General features: G+C 37.2%; 1 protein-coding gene across 3 annotated transcripts in view; it reads right to left on the reverse strand.

Moving 5' to 3' along the window:
- Positions 1 to 13263: 13263 nt before the first annotated feature.
- GRM3 (glutamate metabotropic receptor 3) overlaps positions 13264 to 14185 on the reverse strand; it is a 224013-nt gene continuing 223091 nt past the window's right edge. For all 3 annotated transcript variants that reach the window (XM_023226652.2, XM_023226653.2, XM_026449012.1), the window contains one exon: positions 13264 to 13618. In XM_023226652.2, coding sequence (XP_023082420.2) covers positions 13545 to 13618 — 74 coding nt within the window. In that variant the 3' untranslated portion in view covers positions 13264 to 13544. The remainder of the gene's footprint in view (positions 13619 to 14185) is intronic.

Here is a 14185-nt window from a genome sequence, read left to right on the forward strand (position 1 = left end):
TCCATGTTGTCACAAACGATAGAATTTTCTATTTATTAAAACAGGCTGAATAGTATTTCATTTGTGTGTGTGTGTGTGTGTGTGTGCGCGTGCGTGCATATGTATCACATTTAAAAAATCCATTTACCCATCGATGGGCACTTAGGTTGTTTACATATTGCGGCTATTGTGAATACTGCTGCAATAAACATGGAAGTGCAAATATCTCTTTGACATACTGATTTCATTTCCTTTGGGCATATACCCTGTGTGGGACTGCTGGATTATATGGTAATTCTAATTTTCACTTCCATACTGTTTTCCAAAATGGCTATACTAACTTACAATATTACCAAAGTTCTCCTTTTCTCCACATCCTCACCAACACTTCTCTTTCATCTTTTTGCTAATAGCCAGGCCACCAGTGGTGAGGTGATATTTCATTGTGATTTTAATTTGCATTTCTCTTATAATTTGAGATATTGAGTATATTGGCCATTTGTATGTCTTCTTTTGAGAAATGTCTATTCAAGTCCTTTGTCCATTACTTTAATAGGGTTGTTTTCTTCTTGAGCAGTTTGAATTGCTTGCATATTTTGGATGTTAACCCCTATTCAATGAGTAATTTGCAAATATTTGCTTGTAATCTGTGATTTTTCTCTTCACTGTATTAATTGTTACCTTTGCTGTGCAGAAGCTTTTAATTTGATGAATACAATTTGTCTATTTTTACTTTCATTGCCTATATTTTTGGGATTATATCCAAGAAATCACTGCTCAGACCGGTGTCAAGGAACTTTCCCTCCATGCTTTCTTCTAGTAGTTTTACAGTTTCAGGTCTTAAATTTATGTTTTTTAAAAAATCTATTTTGAGTTGATTCTTGTATAAGAGGTGAGATAAGAGCCTAATTTCATTTTTCTGCATGTGGATATCCAGGTTTCCCTACACCATTTGTTGAAGAGACTGTCCTTTCCTCATGGTGTGTTCTTGGCACTTTTGTTGAAAAGTAAAAGACTGGTGGTGTGTGATTTCATTTCTGTAAATAGTCTCTCTATACTAATCTGTTGGCTGATGTGCCTGTTTTTATGCCAGTACCATGCCATTTTGATTACTACAGTTTTGTGCTATATTTTGAAATCGTGTAGAGTGATTACTCCAACTTTGTTCTTTTTGGTCAAGATTTCTTTGGATAGTCTTTTGTGGTTTCATACAAATTTTAGAATTTTTTTTTTTTTTCTATTTCTGTGAAGAATGACATGGGAATTTTAGTGAGGATTGCATCAAATCTGTAAATCACGTTGGGTAGTATGAACATTTTGACAATACTTTTACAATCCATGAACACAGAATATCTTTCCATTTATTTGTGCCATCGTCAATTTTTTTCTTCAATGTTCTATAGTTTTCACTATGAACATCCTTCACTTCCTTGTCTAAATTTACTCCTAAGTATTTCACATTTTTCATGCTATTGTAAATAGAATTATTTTCTTAATTTCTTTTTTAGATAGTTCATTATTAGTATATAGAAACACTACTGATTTTTGTAAGTTGATTTTGTATCCTGCCACTTCACTGAATTCATTTATCAGTTCTAACAGTTTTTTTGGTGGAGTTTTTAGGATTTTCTATATGTAAGATCATTTCATCTGCAAATAGAGATACTTTCACTTCATCCTTTCCTGTTGAGATGCCTTTTCTTTCTTTTTCATAATTGCTCTGACTAGCATTTTCCAGTACTATGTAGAACAGAAGTGTTGAGAGTGGCCATCTTTGTCTTTTTCCTTATCACAAAGAAAAAGCCTTTTACTTTTTCACTGTTGAGTATGATGTTAGCTGTGAGTTTGTCATATATGGCTTTTATTGTGTTGAGGAATATTTTTTAATTCTCTAATTTTTTTCCAGCATATGTTGAGATGATCATATGGTTTTTGTCCTTGATTCTGTTAATACAGGGAATCACATTTATTGATTTGCCTACTTTAAATCATTGTTGCATTCCAGGGATAAATTCTACTTGATCATAGTAAAATATCTTTTTAATATATTATGAAATATGGTTTGCTAGTATTTTGTTGAGTATTTTTGCATCTAAGTTCATCAGTGATATTGGCCTGTAGTTTTCTTTTTTTGTAATGTCCTTCTCCAGTTTTAGTATCAGGATAACGCTGGCTTTATAGTAAAGGGTTTGAAAATATTCCCTCCTGTTCTGTTTTCTTGCAAGAGTTTGAGAAATAACTGAAACTTAATTCCTTAAATGTTTGGTAGAATTCAGTTGTGAAACCATCTGGTTCTGGACTTTTCTTTGATGATAGATTTTAAATTACTGGTTCAATCTCTTTACTCATTATTGGTCTGTTTGGATTTCAAATTTCTTTGTGATACAGTCTTGGGAGGTTATATGTTTCTAGGAATTTATTCATTTCTTCTAGATTGTTCAATTTGTTCATGTCTAATTGTTCATAGTAGCCTCTTAAGATCCATTGTATTCTGTGTTACCAGTTTTAAGATTTCCTCTTTTATTTCTGATTTTATTTATTTGAGTCTTATGTATTTTTTTCTTAGCCTAAGTAAGGGTTTGTCAATTTTGTTTAGCTTTCCTAAATTTTTTCTACTGTTTTTCTAGTCTCTATTTCATTTATTTCTTCTCCATGTTTGTTATTTTCTTCCTTCTGCTAACTTTGGGCTTAGGGTTTTTGTTTTGTTTTGTTTTGTTTTTAAGTTCCTTGAAGTGTAACATGGTTATTTATTTGAGATCTTTTTTCTTTTTTGATGTAGGTATTCATTGTTACAAACTTTCCTCTTAGAACTGCTTTTGCTGCATCCCTTAAGTTTTGGTATATTGTGTTTCCATTTTTATGTGTCTCAAGATATACTTTTATTTCTTTATTATCATTATTTTTGAGATGGAGTCTCACTCTGTCATCTAGGCTGGAGTGCAGTGGCGCAGTCTCAGCTCACTACAACTCCACTCCCTGGTCTCAAGCAATCCTCCCACCTCAGCCTCCCAAGTAGCTGGGACCACAGATGCACACCACATTCAGCTGTTTTTGTATTTTTTGTAGACATGGGGTTTCACCACGTTGCCCAGGCTGGTCTTGAACTCCTGAGCTCAAGCTATCCGCCTGCCTCGGCCTCCCAAAGTGCTAGGATTACAGGCATGAGCCACTGTGTTGGGCCTCAAGGTATTTTTAAATTTCTCTTTTAAATGCTTCTTTGACCCAATAGTTGTTCAGGAGCATATTGTTTAATTTCCACTTATTTGTTACATTTCTGTTATTCTTCCTGTTATTGATTGTTAGTTTCATACTATTTTAGTCAGAAAAGATACATGAAGTATCTTTTGTCAAGACACATTTTTTGGCCTAATATATGATCTAGCCTAGAATATGACCCATAAGATCAGTGTTCCATGCACACTTAGTAAGAATGTATATTCTGTTGCGGTTGGATGAAGTGTTTTGTATATGTCTTTTCAGTCCATTTGGTCTAAAGCGTAGTTCAAGTCCAGTGTTTCCATATTGATTTTCTTTTTGGATTACCTGTTTGATGTTGAAAGTGTGGTATTGACATCTCTTACTATTACTGTGTTGCCATCTATATTTCCCTTTAGATCTCTTAATGTTTGCTTTATATATATATATATATATTTTTAGGTGCTCTGATGTTGGGTGCATATATAATTGTTATATCCTCTTGATGAATTTACACCTTCATCACTATATAATGACCTTCTTTGTCTCTTTTTCCAATTTTTAACCTAAAGTTCATTTTGTCTGAAATAAGTATAGCTATCACTCTCTCTCTTTTTGTTCCCATTTATTTGGAATATCTTTTTCCATTCCTTCATTTTCAATTTATGAATATTCTTTTAAGGTGAAGTGAGTTTCTTGTGGGCAGCATATACTTGGGTCTTATTTTTTTTAATCCATTCAGCCACTCTATGCCTTTTTATTGGAGAATTTAATCTATTTCCATTCAAAGTAATTACTGATAGATAACAACTTACTAGTACCATTTTGTTCATTGTTTTGTAGGTTCTTTGTTCCTTTCATCATCTATTACTTTATTCCCTTGTGATTTGAGGACTTTTATAATGGTATGCTTTGCATCCTTTCTTTTGGCTTTGTGTATCTATTAGAGACTTTTGCTTTGTGGTTACCCTGAGGATTTTATAAAACATCTTATAATGGCGTATTTTAAGCTGATAAAATATAAATTTGATTGTATACACTTTTACTTTGCCTTCTGCCAACTTTTATGCTTTTGATATCATAAATTGTATTTTTAAAAATAGTTTTTATCTTTAACAAATTATTGTGGCTTTCATTATTTTTAATAGTTTTGCCTTTTAATTTTTGTACTAGAGATATAATTGTTTACCCACCATTATTACAGTATTAGAGGGTTTTGAATTTTACAATGGACTTATCTTTACCAATGAGTTTCATACTTTCATATTTTTTTCATGTTACTAATTAACATCCTCTTCCTTCACCTGGGAGAACTCCTATTAGCATTTCTTGTAAGGCAGTTCTAATTGTGAGAAACTCTTAGCTTTTGTTTGTCTTAGAAAGTCTTTATCACCCTGTCATTTTTGAAAGATAAGATTGCTGAGTAGTGTATTTTTGAAACTTTTTTCCAGTATTTTGAATATCATTCTACTTCCTTCTGGTCTGCAAGATTTGTGCTAAAAAAAGTCCCCTGATAATCTGGAGGAGGGTCCCTTGTATGTAACAATCACTTTCCCTTTGCTGCTTTCAGCACTCTGTTTTTGTCTTTAACTTTTATTTTATTTTTAATTTTTGTGAGTACATAGTAGATATATATATTTATGGGGTATATGAGATGTTTTGATACAGGCATGAAATGTAAAATAAGCACATCATGGAGAATGGGGTATCCACCCCCTTAAGCATTTACCCTTTTAGTCACAAATAATCCAATTATACGTTTAAAGTTATTTTAATATATATTGTGTTCAACTTTTGATTATGATGTGTCTCAGTGTGGGTTTCTTTGGATTAGTTTATTTGGTATCCTTTGGACTTACTGGATCTGTATTTCTATTTGTTTTCCCAGGCTTAGGAAGTTTTCTTCCATTATTTCTTTGAATATGTTTTCTTTCCCTTTCTCTGTCTCTTCTCCTTTGGGTACACTACACCAATAATCTGCAAGTTCTTACACTTGATAGTGTCCCCATAGTCTCTTAACCTATCCTCACTCTTTTTATTTTTTTTTTCTTTTTGCTCCTCAGATTGTGCAAGTTCTCGCTGATCCTTTCTTCTGCTTGATCTATTTTGCTATGAAATCCCTCTATTGAATTTTTTCAATTCAGCGGTAGTATTCCTCGGCTCTTCTAATTTCTGTTTGGTAATTTTTTTTTTTTTTTTATTATACTTTAAGTTCTAGGGTACATGTGCACAACGTGCAGGTTTGTTACATATGTATGCTTGTGCCATGTTGGTGTGTTGCACCCATCAACTCGTCATTTACTTCAGATATGACTCCCAATGCCATCCCTCCGCGCTCCCCCCTCTGCATAACAGGCCCCAGTGTGTGATGTTCTCCTTCCCGAGTCCAAGTGATCTCATTGTTCAATTCCCACCTATGAGTGAGAACATGCGGTGTTTGGTTTTCTGTTCTTGCAATAGTTTGCTGAGAATGATGGTTTCCAGCTGCATCCATGTCCCTACAAAGGACATAAACTCATCCTTTTTTATGGCTGCATAGTATTCCATGGTGTATATGTGCCACATTTTCTTAATCCAGTCTGTCACTGATGGACATTTGGGTTGATTCCAAGTCTTTGCTATTGTGAATAGTGCCGCAATAAACGTATGTGTGCATGTGTCTTTATAGCAGCATGATTTATAATCCTTTGGGTATATACCCAGTAATGGGATGGCTGGGACATATGGTATTTATAGTTCCAGATCCTTGAGCAATCGCCATACTGTTTTCCACAATGGTTGAACTAGTTTACAATCCCACCAACAATGTAAAAGTGTTCCTATTTCTCCACATCCTCTCCAGCACCTGTTGTTTCCTGACTTTTTAATGACTGCCATTCTAACTGGCGTGAGATGGTATCTCATTGTGGTTTTGATTTGCATTTCTCTGATGGCCAGTGATGACAAGCATTTTTTCATGTGTCTGTTGGCTGCATGCATGTCCTCTTTTGAGAAACGTCTGTTCACATCCTTTGCCCACTTTTTGATGGGGTTGTTTGTTTTTTCTTGTAAATTTGTTTGAGTTCTTTGCAGGTTCTGGATATTAGCCCTTTGTCAGATGAGTAGATTGCAAAAATTTTCTCCCATTCTGTAGGTTGCCTGTTCACTCTGATGGTAGTTTCTTTTGCTGTGCAGAAGCTCTTTAGTTTAATTAGATCCCATTTGTCAATTTTGGCTTTTGTTGCCGTTGCTTTTGGTGTTTTAGACATGAAGTCCTTGCCCATGCCTGTGTCCTGAATGGTATTACCTAGGTTTTCTTCTAGGGTTTTTGTGGTATTAGGTCTGACATTTAAGTCTCTAATCCATCTTGAATTAATCTTCGTATAAGGAGTAAGGAAAGGATCCAGTTTCAGCTTTCTACTTCTGGCTAGCCAATTTTCCCAGCACCATTTATTAAATAGGGAATCCTTACCCCATTTCTTGTTTTTGTCAGGTTTGTCAAAGATCAGATGGCTGTAGATGTGTGGTATTATTTCTGAGGGCTCTGTTCTGTTCCATTGGTCTATATCTCTGTTTTGGTACCAGTACCATGCTGTTTTGGTTACTGTAGCCTTGTAATATAGTTTGAAGTCAGGTAGCGTGATGCCTCCAGCTTTGTTCTTTTGACTTAGGATTGTCTTGGTAATGCGGGTTCTTTTTTGTTTCCATATGAACTTTAAAGCAGTTTTTTCCAATTATGTGAAGAAAGTCATTGGTAGCTTGATGGGGATGGCATTGAATCTATAAATTACCTTGGGCACTATGGCCATTTTCACAATATTGATTCTTCCTATCCATGAGCATGGTATGTTCTTCCATTTGTTTGTGTCCTCTTTCATTTCACTGAGCAGTGGTTTGTAGTTCTCCTTGAAGAGGTCCTTTACATCCCTTGTAAGTTGGATTCGTAGGTATTTTATTCTCTTTGAAGCAGTTGTGAATGGAAGTTCATTCATGGTTTGGCTCTCTGTTTGTCTGTTACTGGTGTATAAAAATGCTTGTGATTTTTGCACATTGATTTTGTTTCCTGAGACTTTGCTGAATTTGCTTTTATCAGCTTAAGGAGATTTTGGACTGACATGATGGGGTTTTCTAAATATCCAATCGTGTCGTCTGCAAACAGGGACAATTTGACTTCTTCTTTTCCTAACTGAATACCCTATATTTCTTTCTCTTGCCTGATTGCCCTAACCAGAACTTCCAACACTATGTTGAATAGGAGTGGTGAGAGAGGGCATCCCTGTCTTGTGCCAGTTTTCAAAGGGAATGCTTCCAGTTTTTGCCCATTCAGTATGATATTGGCTGTGGGTTTGTCATAAATAGCTCTTATTATTTTGAGATGCATTCCATCAATACCGAATTTATTGAGAGTTTTTAGCATGAAGGCTGTTGAATTTTATCAAAGGCCTTTTCTGCATCTATGAGATAATCATGTGATTTTTGTCTTTGGTTCTGTTTATATGCTGGATTACGTTTATTGATTTGCGAATGTTGAACCAGCCTTGCATCCCAGGGATGAAGCCCACTTGATCATGATGGATAAGCTTTTTGATGTGCTGCTGGATTCGGTTTGCCAGTATTTTATTGAGGATTTTTGCATCGATATTCATCAGGGATATTGGTCTAAAATTTTCTTTTTTTGTTGTATCTCTGTCAAGCTTTGGTGTCAGGATGATGTTGGTCTCGTAAGATTAGTTAGGGAGGATTCCCTCTTTTTCTATTGATTGGAATAGTTTCAGAAGGAATGGTACCAACTCCTCCTTGTACCTCTGGTAGGATGGGAGTTACCCGATTTTCCAGGTGTTGTGTGTCTCAGATTCCCTTGGCTTGGAAAAGGGATTCCCTTCCCCCTCACGCTTCCCAGGTGAGGCGATGCCTCACCCTGCTTCAGCTCTTGCTGATTGGGCCACACCAGCTGACCAGCACCGATTATCTGGCACTCCCCAGTGAGATGAACCCTGTACCTCAGTTGAAAATGCAGAAATCACCCGTCTTCTGTGTCGCTTGTGCTGGGAGCTGGAGGCTGGAGCTGTTTCTATTCAGCCATCTTGCTCCAGGACCCCTGTTTGGTAATTTTTAATATTTTCTATCTGTTTGTTGAAATTCTCAGTTTGTTCTTGCATTGTTCTGGTGTCATTAATGAGCATCTTTATGACTATTATTTTGAATTCTCTCTGTGGGTAAATCACATAGCTCCACTTCACTTGGGTCAGTTTCAGATGTATCTTGTTCTTTTATTTAGGATATATTCACCTTTACTTTTTTTTTTTTTTTTTTTTTTTTTGACTCTCTGTGTTGGTGTCTGTACATGAGATAAAACAACTACCTCTCCAAGTCTTGTCAAATTGGCTTCTTGTAGAAGTACCTCACCAGTCCATCTAGCCAGAGATATTAAGATACCTCTCAAATCTATGTGTTTGTCCAGACTGCTATTTCTGTTTTTGGTGGCCCCTGGAGCTTAGGATATGTCATATCCTGTCAGTACTCTGAGAAAAGTAAGTTAGAATCCAGACTCCCTAGATATAGCTGGAAAGGTTGGGGTGTTGAATTTGAATATATGTTCCAGTTTTTTCTCTCTTCACTTTGAAGCTGGGCATGGATATTTATCTCCCACTCTTTCTGCAGTAAGCCAGGGAGAGGATCTGTGGCAAATGGTTGAACTCATATTCAGGCTGCACTCTCTGATTCTGGGGAGTTCGCTGCTGAAAGTGGGCCCATTGTATATTGACCATTTTCTTTTCTGTGGTCTAGGACCACTCATAAATGCAAATCCCCATTGGCTCCTAGAGCTAGATCATTAAGGCGACAGTCACTTGAGTGGGATATAGAAGTTGTGGCACTTGGTGCATGACCAAACTCCTTCCAAGAAGAATGAGTAGACCTGGATTTATTACTGGATGAGCCAGAAGAAAGGCATATGAAGTTTCAAGCTTTGACTCTAGTTGTTGCTGAGGGCTGTTGTGTTTTTTTTCCCTGTTAACTCCCCAATGCAAGTTCATTAGAAGTCAGGCCATTAAATGGCCACTGTCACTGTGTACAATAAGCCCCTTCTGAAGAGAAAATGGAAGCTATATGTTCTCACCCTTTTCTGCATTGCTCCAAGGGGATGTAGCCCCTGAAAGTATTTGCATGCTCACTTAAAAACACTTCTTTATTCTGTGATCTATGGAATCTTGAATATGCCTGGTCCCTTTTCTTCCACAGCTAAGAGGTTTAGAATGGAGTCCTTTGGGTGGTAGCTGTAAAAGCTGGGGCACTCAATGAAAGGCATAAACCTCTTCCAGGAAGAAATAAAGACCTGCATATTTAGAGCCCCTTCTCTGCATTGCTTCTAGGGAATGAAGCCCCTGTAAGTGCTTACACATGTATATAAAATTGCCAGTTTTTTCTTTGGTCTAGGTAGACTCACATATACTTAGTACCCTCTGTTTCCAGAGGTAAGATGTTTAGGATGCAGTACCTTGGATAGAAGCTATAAAAGTGGGACACTCAATGTATGGACAAGCTCCTTCCAGGAAAAATTAATAGAACTGGAGTTAACACTGTGGTGAACTTGGAGAGAAGGCTCCAGAAGAGCCAGTGTGCTTCTCAGTCTGGTGATGGGTTAATATTTATCTGCCTCCTTAACTCCCTGATGCAAGTTAGTTGGAAGCCAAGCTGCCAGGTAGCCACTGGAAAAGTATGCTATAAACTCCTTCTTGAGAGAAACAGGGCTGAATTTAAGCCCCATTCTCTGCACTGCTCCTGTGGGACCAAGACTCTGGAAATGCTTGCATACTTTTATAAAACACTGCTTTTGTCCTGTGGTCCACAGAGACATATAAGCCAGTCCCCGCTGCTCCCAGAGCTGGAAGGTTTAGGATGCAGTCCCTTGGGTGAAAGCTGTAAAAGTTGGGGTGCTCAGTGTGTGAACAAATTCCTTCCAGGATAGATTAATAGACCTGGAGTTATTGCTGGTGTGAACTGAGGGGAAAACTCAAGAAATGCTGACCTGCTTCTCAGACTACCAGTGAGCTATTTGTTCCTTTAACTCCCTGAAGCAAGTTGGTTACAAGTCAGGCTGCCAAGTAAACACTGGGAGAATGTGTCCCTTCTGGGGAGACAAAGGGCTACATTTTTTAAGCCTCTTTTCTGCACCTCTCCTGGGGCATTAAGCCATTGGACGTGCTTGCCTGCTTGAGTAACACCGATGCTTTTTCACTGTGGTCTAGCGAGACTCTTATGTCTAATCCCTTCTGCTCCCAGAATTGGTGAATTTAGTGTCAAACCAAGGAAAATCTTAGAGTTAGGATGTTATATGTGGGTCCAAATCCTCCTCTCCACAGGGAGAAGCTGGGTGTTGGGGATTCCGTTCAAGATTTTATGGCTCAGTGCCTGGGGAGAGTCTGTGTCTGAGTGTGCTTCAGCTTTTCCTACTCGTTTGATGTGGGTGTTCTCTCAGTTGCCTGGTGGGTAGGAGTCTCTCAACTGGTATCTAACTTTCTCTCAGAGGGAATTGATCTGTGAATAGATGATTTTTTTTTTTTGGTGGATTCGTGGGTAGAGGGAGAGGCAGGAGCTTCCTATTCTGCCATATTGCTGATGTCACCTTGATATTTTTTTTAATGAGTGGGATATATCATTTTGCTTGGGTTTCTTAAGTTCAGGAAGTTTTTTGCAAAGATGGACTGGCTCAACCAGTTTTATATTGTGAACTGATGAAATGTTACTGGAGCAAAAAAATCAACCAAAAACCTATTTGCTTGAAATAGCTTATGTAAAAGATTTCATAGCTGCTATTTTTCGTACATATGTTGAATATTTTAAAAAATATTTCCAAAGATCACATGTTAGATGATGCACTTCCAATTGGAAATAAAGCTTGTGGCAAGGCAAAGGAAAATGACAAGAGCTGTCAGTTAATGCATGAAATTATATTTTCAGGGCATGAAATATAGTGTGCATAGATCAAAACCCAGCCCTCTCAAAAACAGAGTTTTCTGAAGACTTATATACAAATCTAATTGTCTTGTTTGAAAAGATACATAATCAGTTTGATTGTCTGAGGCATCAGCCATGTCTCTGCACAACCCATCTGATATTGCCTTCTTCAGACTGTCACATTCCATCGGAGGACTGAGTTTATTTTCTCTCCCATCAGCCTTGCCTCAGCCTTTATCCTGAGCAGATGCTCATTCTTAACACACTTATCTAGCACTCTTGTCAGTTTCAGTCACAACAGAATTCATTTTTGTCATTTAGTGCTGTTGAATCTATTATCCAATCTAAGCCCCCCTCCCCAGATTCCAGGTTCTTATTTGAATATGGAAATTAGACACTGGTGAACGCTATTGTTTTGAGCATCTGGTGAGTTTTGGATTGCTTGATTAGGTTGCTGATTCAAATGCATCCAGAAGAAAGAGAAGAATTTCTAACATCTGACTCCTTTATTTCCTCCAAAGCCAGTCCTGTTGGCTTTTTGTGTACCTGTTACTTATTTTCAGGCATTTTAAAATAGTATAATTATGTTTGATTATTCAGGCCTCGACTGTTTAGCCTGTGGATACTTCATATCCTGATTCTCCTCATCTTTCCTCTCACTGTCTTCTTTGGGTCACAAACGTCCTCTCATCATAATATTTTCCAGTCTTTAAGCTTCTTAGAGGCAGGCACTACAACTTACTCATTTTTTTTCTGTTGTGGGATAAAAAGTGGCCCCTAAAAGGATATGTCCACATCTTAATCCCTGGAACTTGAGAATGTTAATTTACTTGAAAAAAGGGCCTGTGCAGATATAATTAAGTATCCTGAGATGAACTCATCCTATAGTATCTACCTAGATTGGCCCTAAATCAAATGACTAGTGTCCTTGTAAGACACACGGGGGACAAAACTGACACAGAGGAGAAGATGATGTGATGATGGAGGCAGAGATTGGAGTGATATGGCCACAAGCCAAGGAAGCCGGCAACCACCAGAAACTAGAAGAGGCATGGAATGAATTCTCCACTAGAGCCTCTGAGAGAGTGTGACCCTGCTGATGCTGACACTTTCCTTTCAGACTTTCAGCCTCCGTTAACTGTGCAAGAATAAATTTCTATTATTTTAAGACACCCAGTTTGTGCTAATTCCTTATACCAGCCATAGGAAACTAAAGCACTCCTTAGCCATGGCCCCTGGCACAGGATCTAACACATAGATTCTCAGCAAATTTTCCTACATTCATAAATGATTTGTGAGTAAAAGGTTGATAAAAATAGGACACTATTTAGTAAGAATAAGCCAGTTTTAGCTTATCTGTGTTTTCCCTGTTCACTCCCGTACTTAGGTTAGTAAAATATTCAAGGTTAGTAACAAGCCGATGTGCCTGAGCATGGCTACTGAAAAACTGGAAAATAAGATATCCTGCATTTTATTGCCTCATTCAGCAGTGAATGGTGAGAGTGATTTTCTAATGGAATGAGGAGATACAATGCCAATTTCATAGTAATTAAGGTTGTTTGTGGAAATGAGAGCCATCAAATCTTCCCTGGCAGCCACAGTCTCTATATTCTGAACATAGCAACTCTCTTGTTGTCTCGTATCTCTATCTGGGCAATTCTTGGCTGCCCCACAGATGTGGCTTTAGAAGATCAAAATGTGTATTGTTGCTGAAATGGTCTAATATATATGGTGTTGCTACCAGTCAATTTCTGATCATTGTGGACCACAGAGAAGTCTGACTCTGCTCACAACTCTTCAGCAGGGTAACAACTTGAGTTTGAAGTATGTATAGATGTGAACAGAAACACAGTCAGACAGTTTCTTCTAAAATTAAATGTGGAAATGATTTGAAGTCATTCAAATTACCTTGAGTTATTCAAAAAGAACAAACCATTATCCACCATGCTGGAAAACCTTGAAGGTTTTATTCTCAGTATCTTTACATTAATACAGATGCTTTTTATTTTGTGCTGAGAAAATCAATGTTACACATAATGTAACTTTAATATACAACATAGAAACTCATCCTAAATTAGTTACAACAAGGACCTACAAAAAACTTCATAGGAAAAAAAGTTACGTAATATTGCCACCGTATTTTTTTTTTTTTTTTTTTTTAGTAGACTGACCCTGTCAGACCCTGTCACCAATGCTCAGCTCTGTAAACAATGGTTATTTCCATGTTCTGGGGGGAATTGTTAATAATAGGGGCACTAGAATCAGCCTAGAAACTTCTAGCACATCACTATATACAGTCCTCAAAAATAATTTATCGTACTGTTTCTAAAAAAAGGTACTAAAGTTTTTCTCTTGCTGTTTCCATATTCTGGAGCTGCACATGAGCACTTTTGTCTAACAGTCTAAAAACACAAGAACTGAACTGCAATTCACAATCACAGAGATGAGGTGGTGGAGTCGAGGACTTCCCGCCCATTGCACACCGTTGGCACATACATGCTTGCAGAGGCTGGAAAACAAAGTGGGACAGAAAAGTTAGTCAAGTGGGACACAAAAGTGGTAGCATGAAGGATACAACGGACTTTGGGGACTCAGGGGGAAAGGGTGGGAAGGAGGTGAGGGATAGAAGACTACAAATTGAGGTTCAGTATATACCACCCAGGTGATGGGTGCACCAAAATATCACAGATCACCACTAAAGAACTTATTTATGTAACCAAATACCATCTATTCCCCAAAAACCCATGGAAATAAAAAATGTGAAAAAATAAAATTAAATTAAAAACTCATTTTAATTTAGCTTTGGAAAATGCTAAATGGTTAAAATGCTATTGTAGGTCAATTTCTAAATATGTTCTGCTCAAAATTAGTTTGCAACCTGGAACATACCTCCACTAATGTTATACCTCTTGGCGGAGAATTTATAAATATAATCATTGTTGAAGGAAGTCACTTGCAGGTTGAAAATTAGCTTTGGTAATCTATAAACTGATTAAAATACAATGTGCAAAATCAAAAGCTCACTGTAATTTTTATAGGTTACTAAATTATTTACCGTTTTCAGTACCTTAATTAG

The sequence above is a fragment of the Piliocolobus tephrosceles genome, chromosome 8 (genome assembly GCF_002776525.5).
Source record: "Piliocolobus tephrosceles isolate RC106 chromosome 8, ASM277652v3, whole genome shotgun sequence".
In the NCBI taxonomy this organism is placed as follows: Eukaryota; Metazoa; Chordata; class Mammalia; order Primates; family Cercopithecidae; genus Piliocolobus; species Piliocolobus tephrosceles.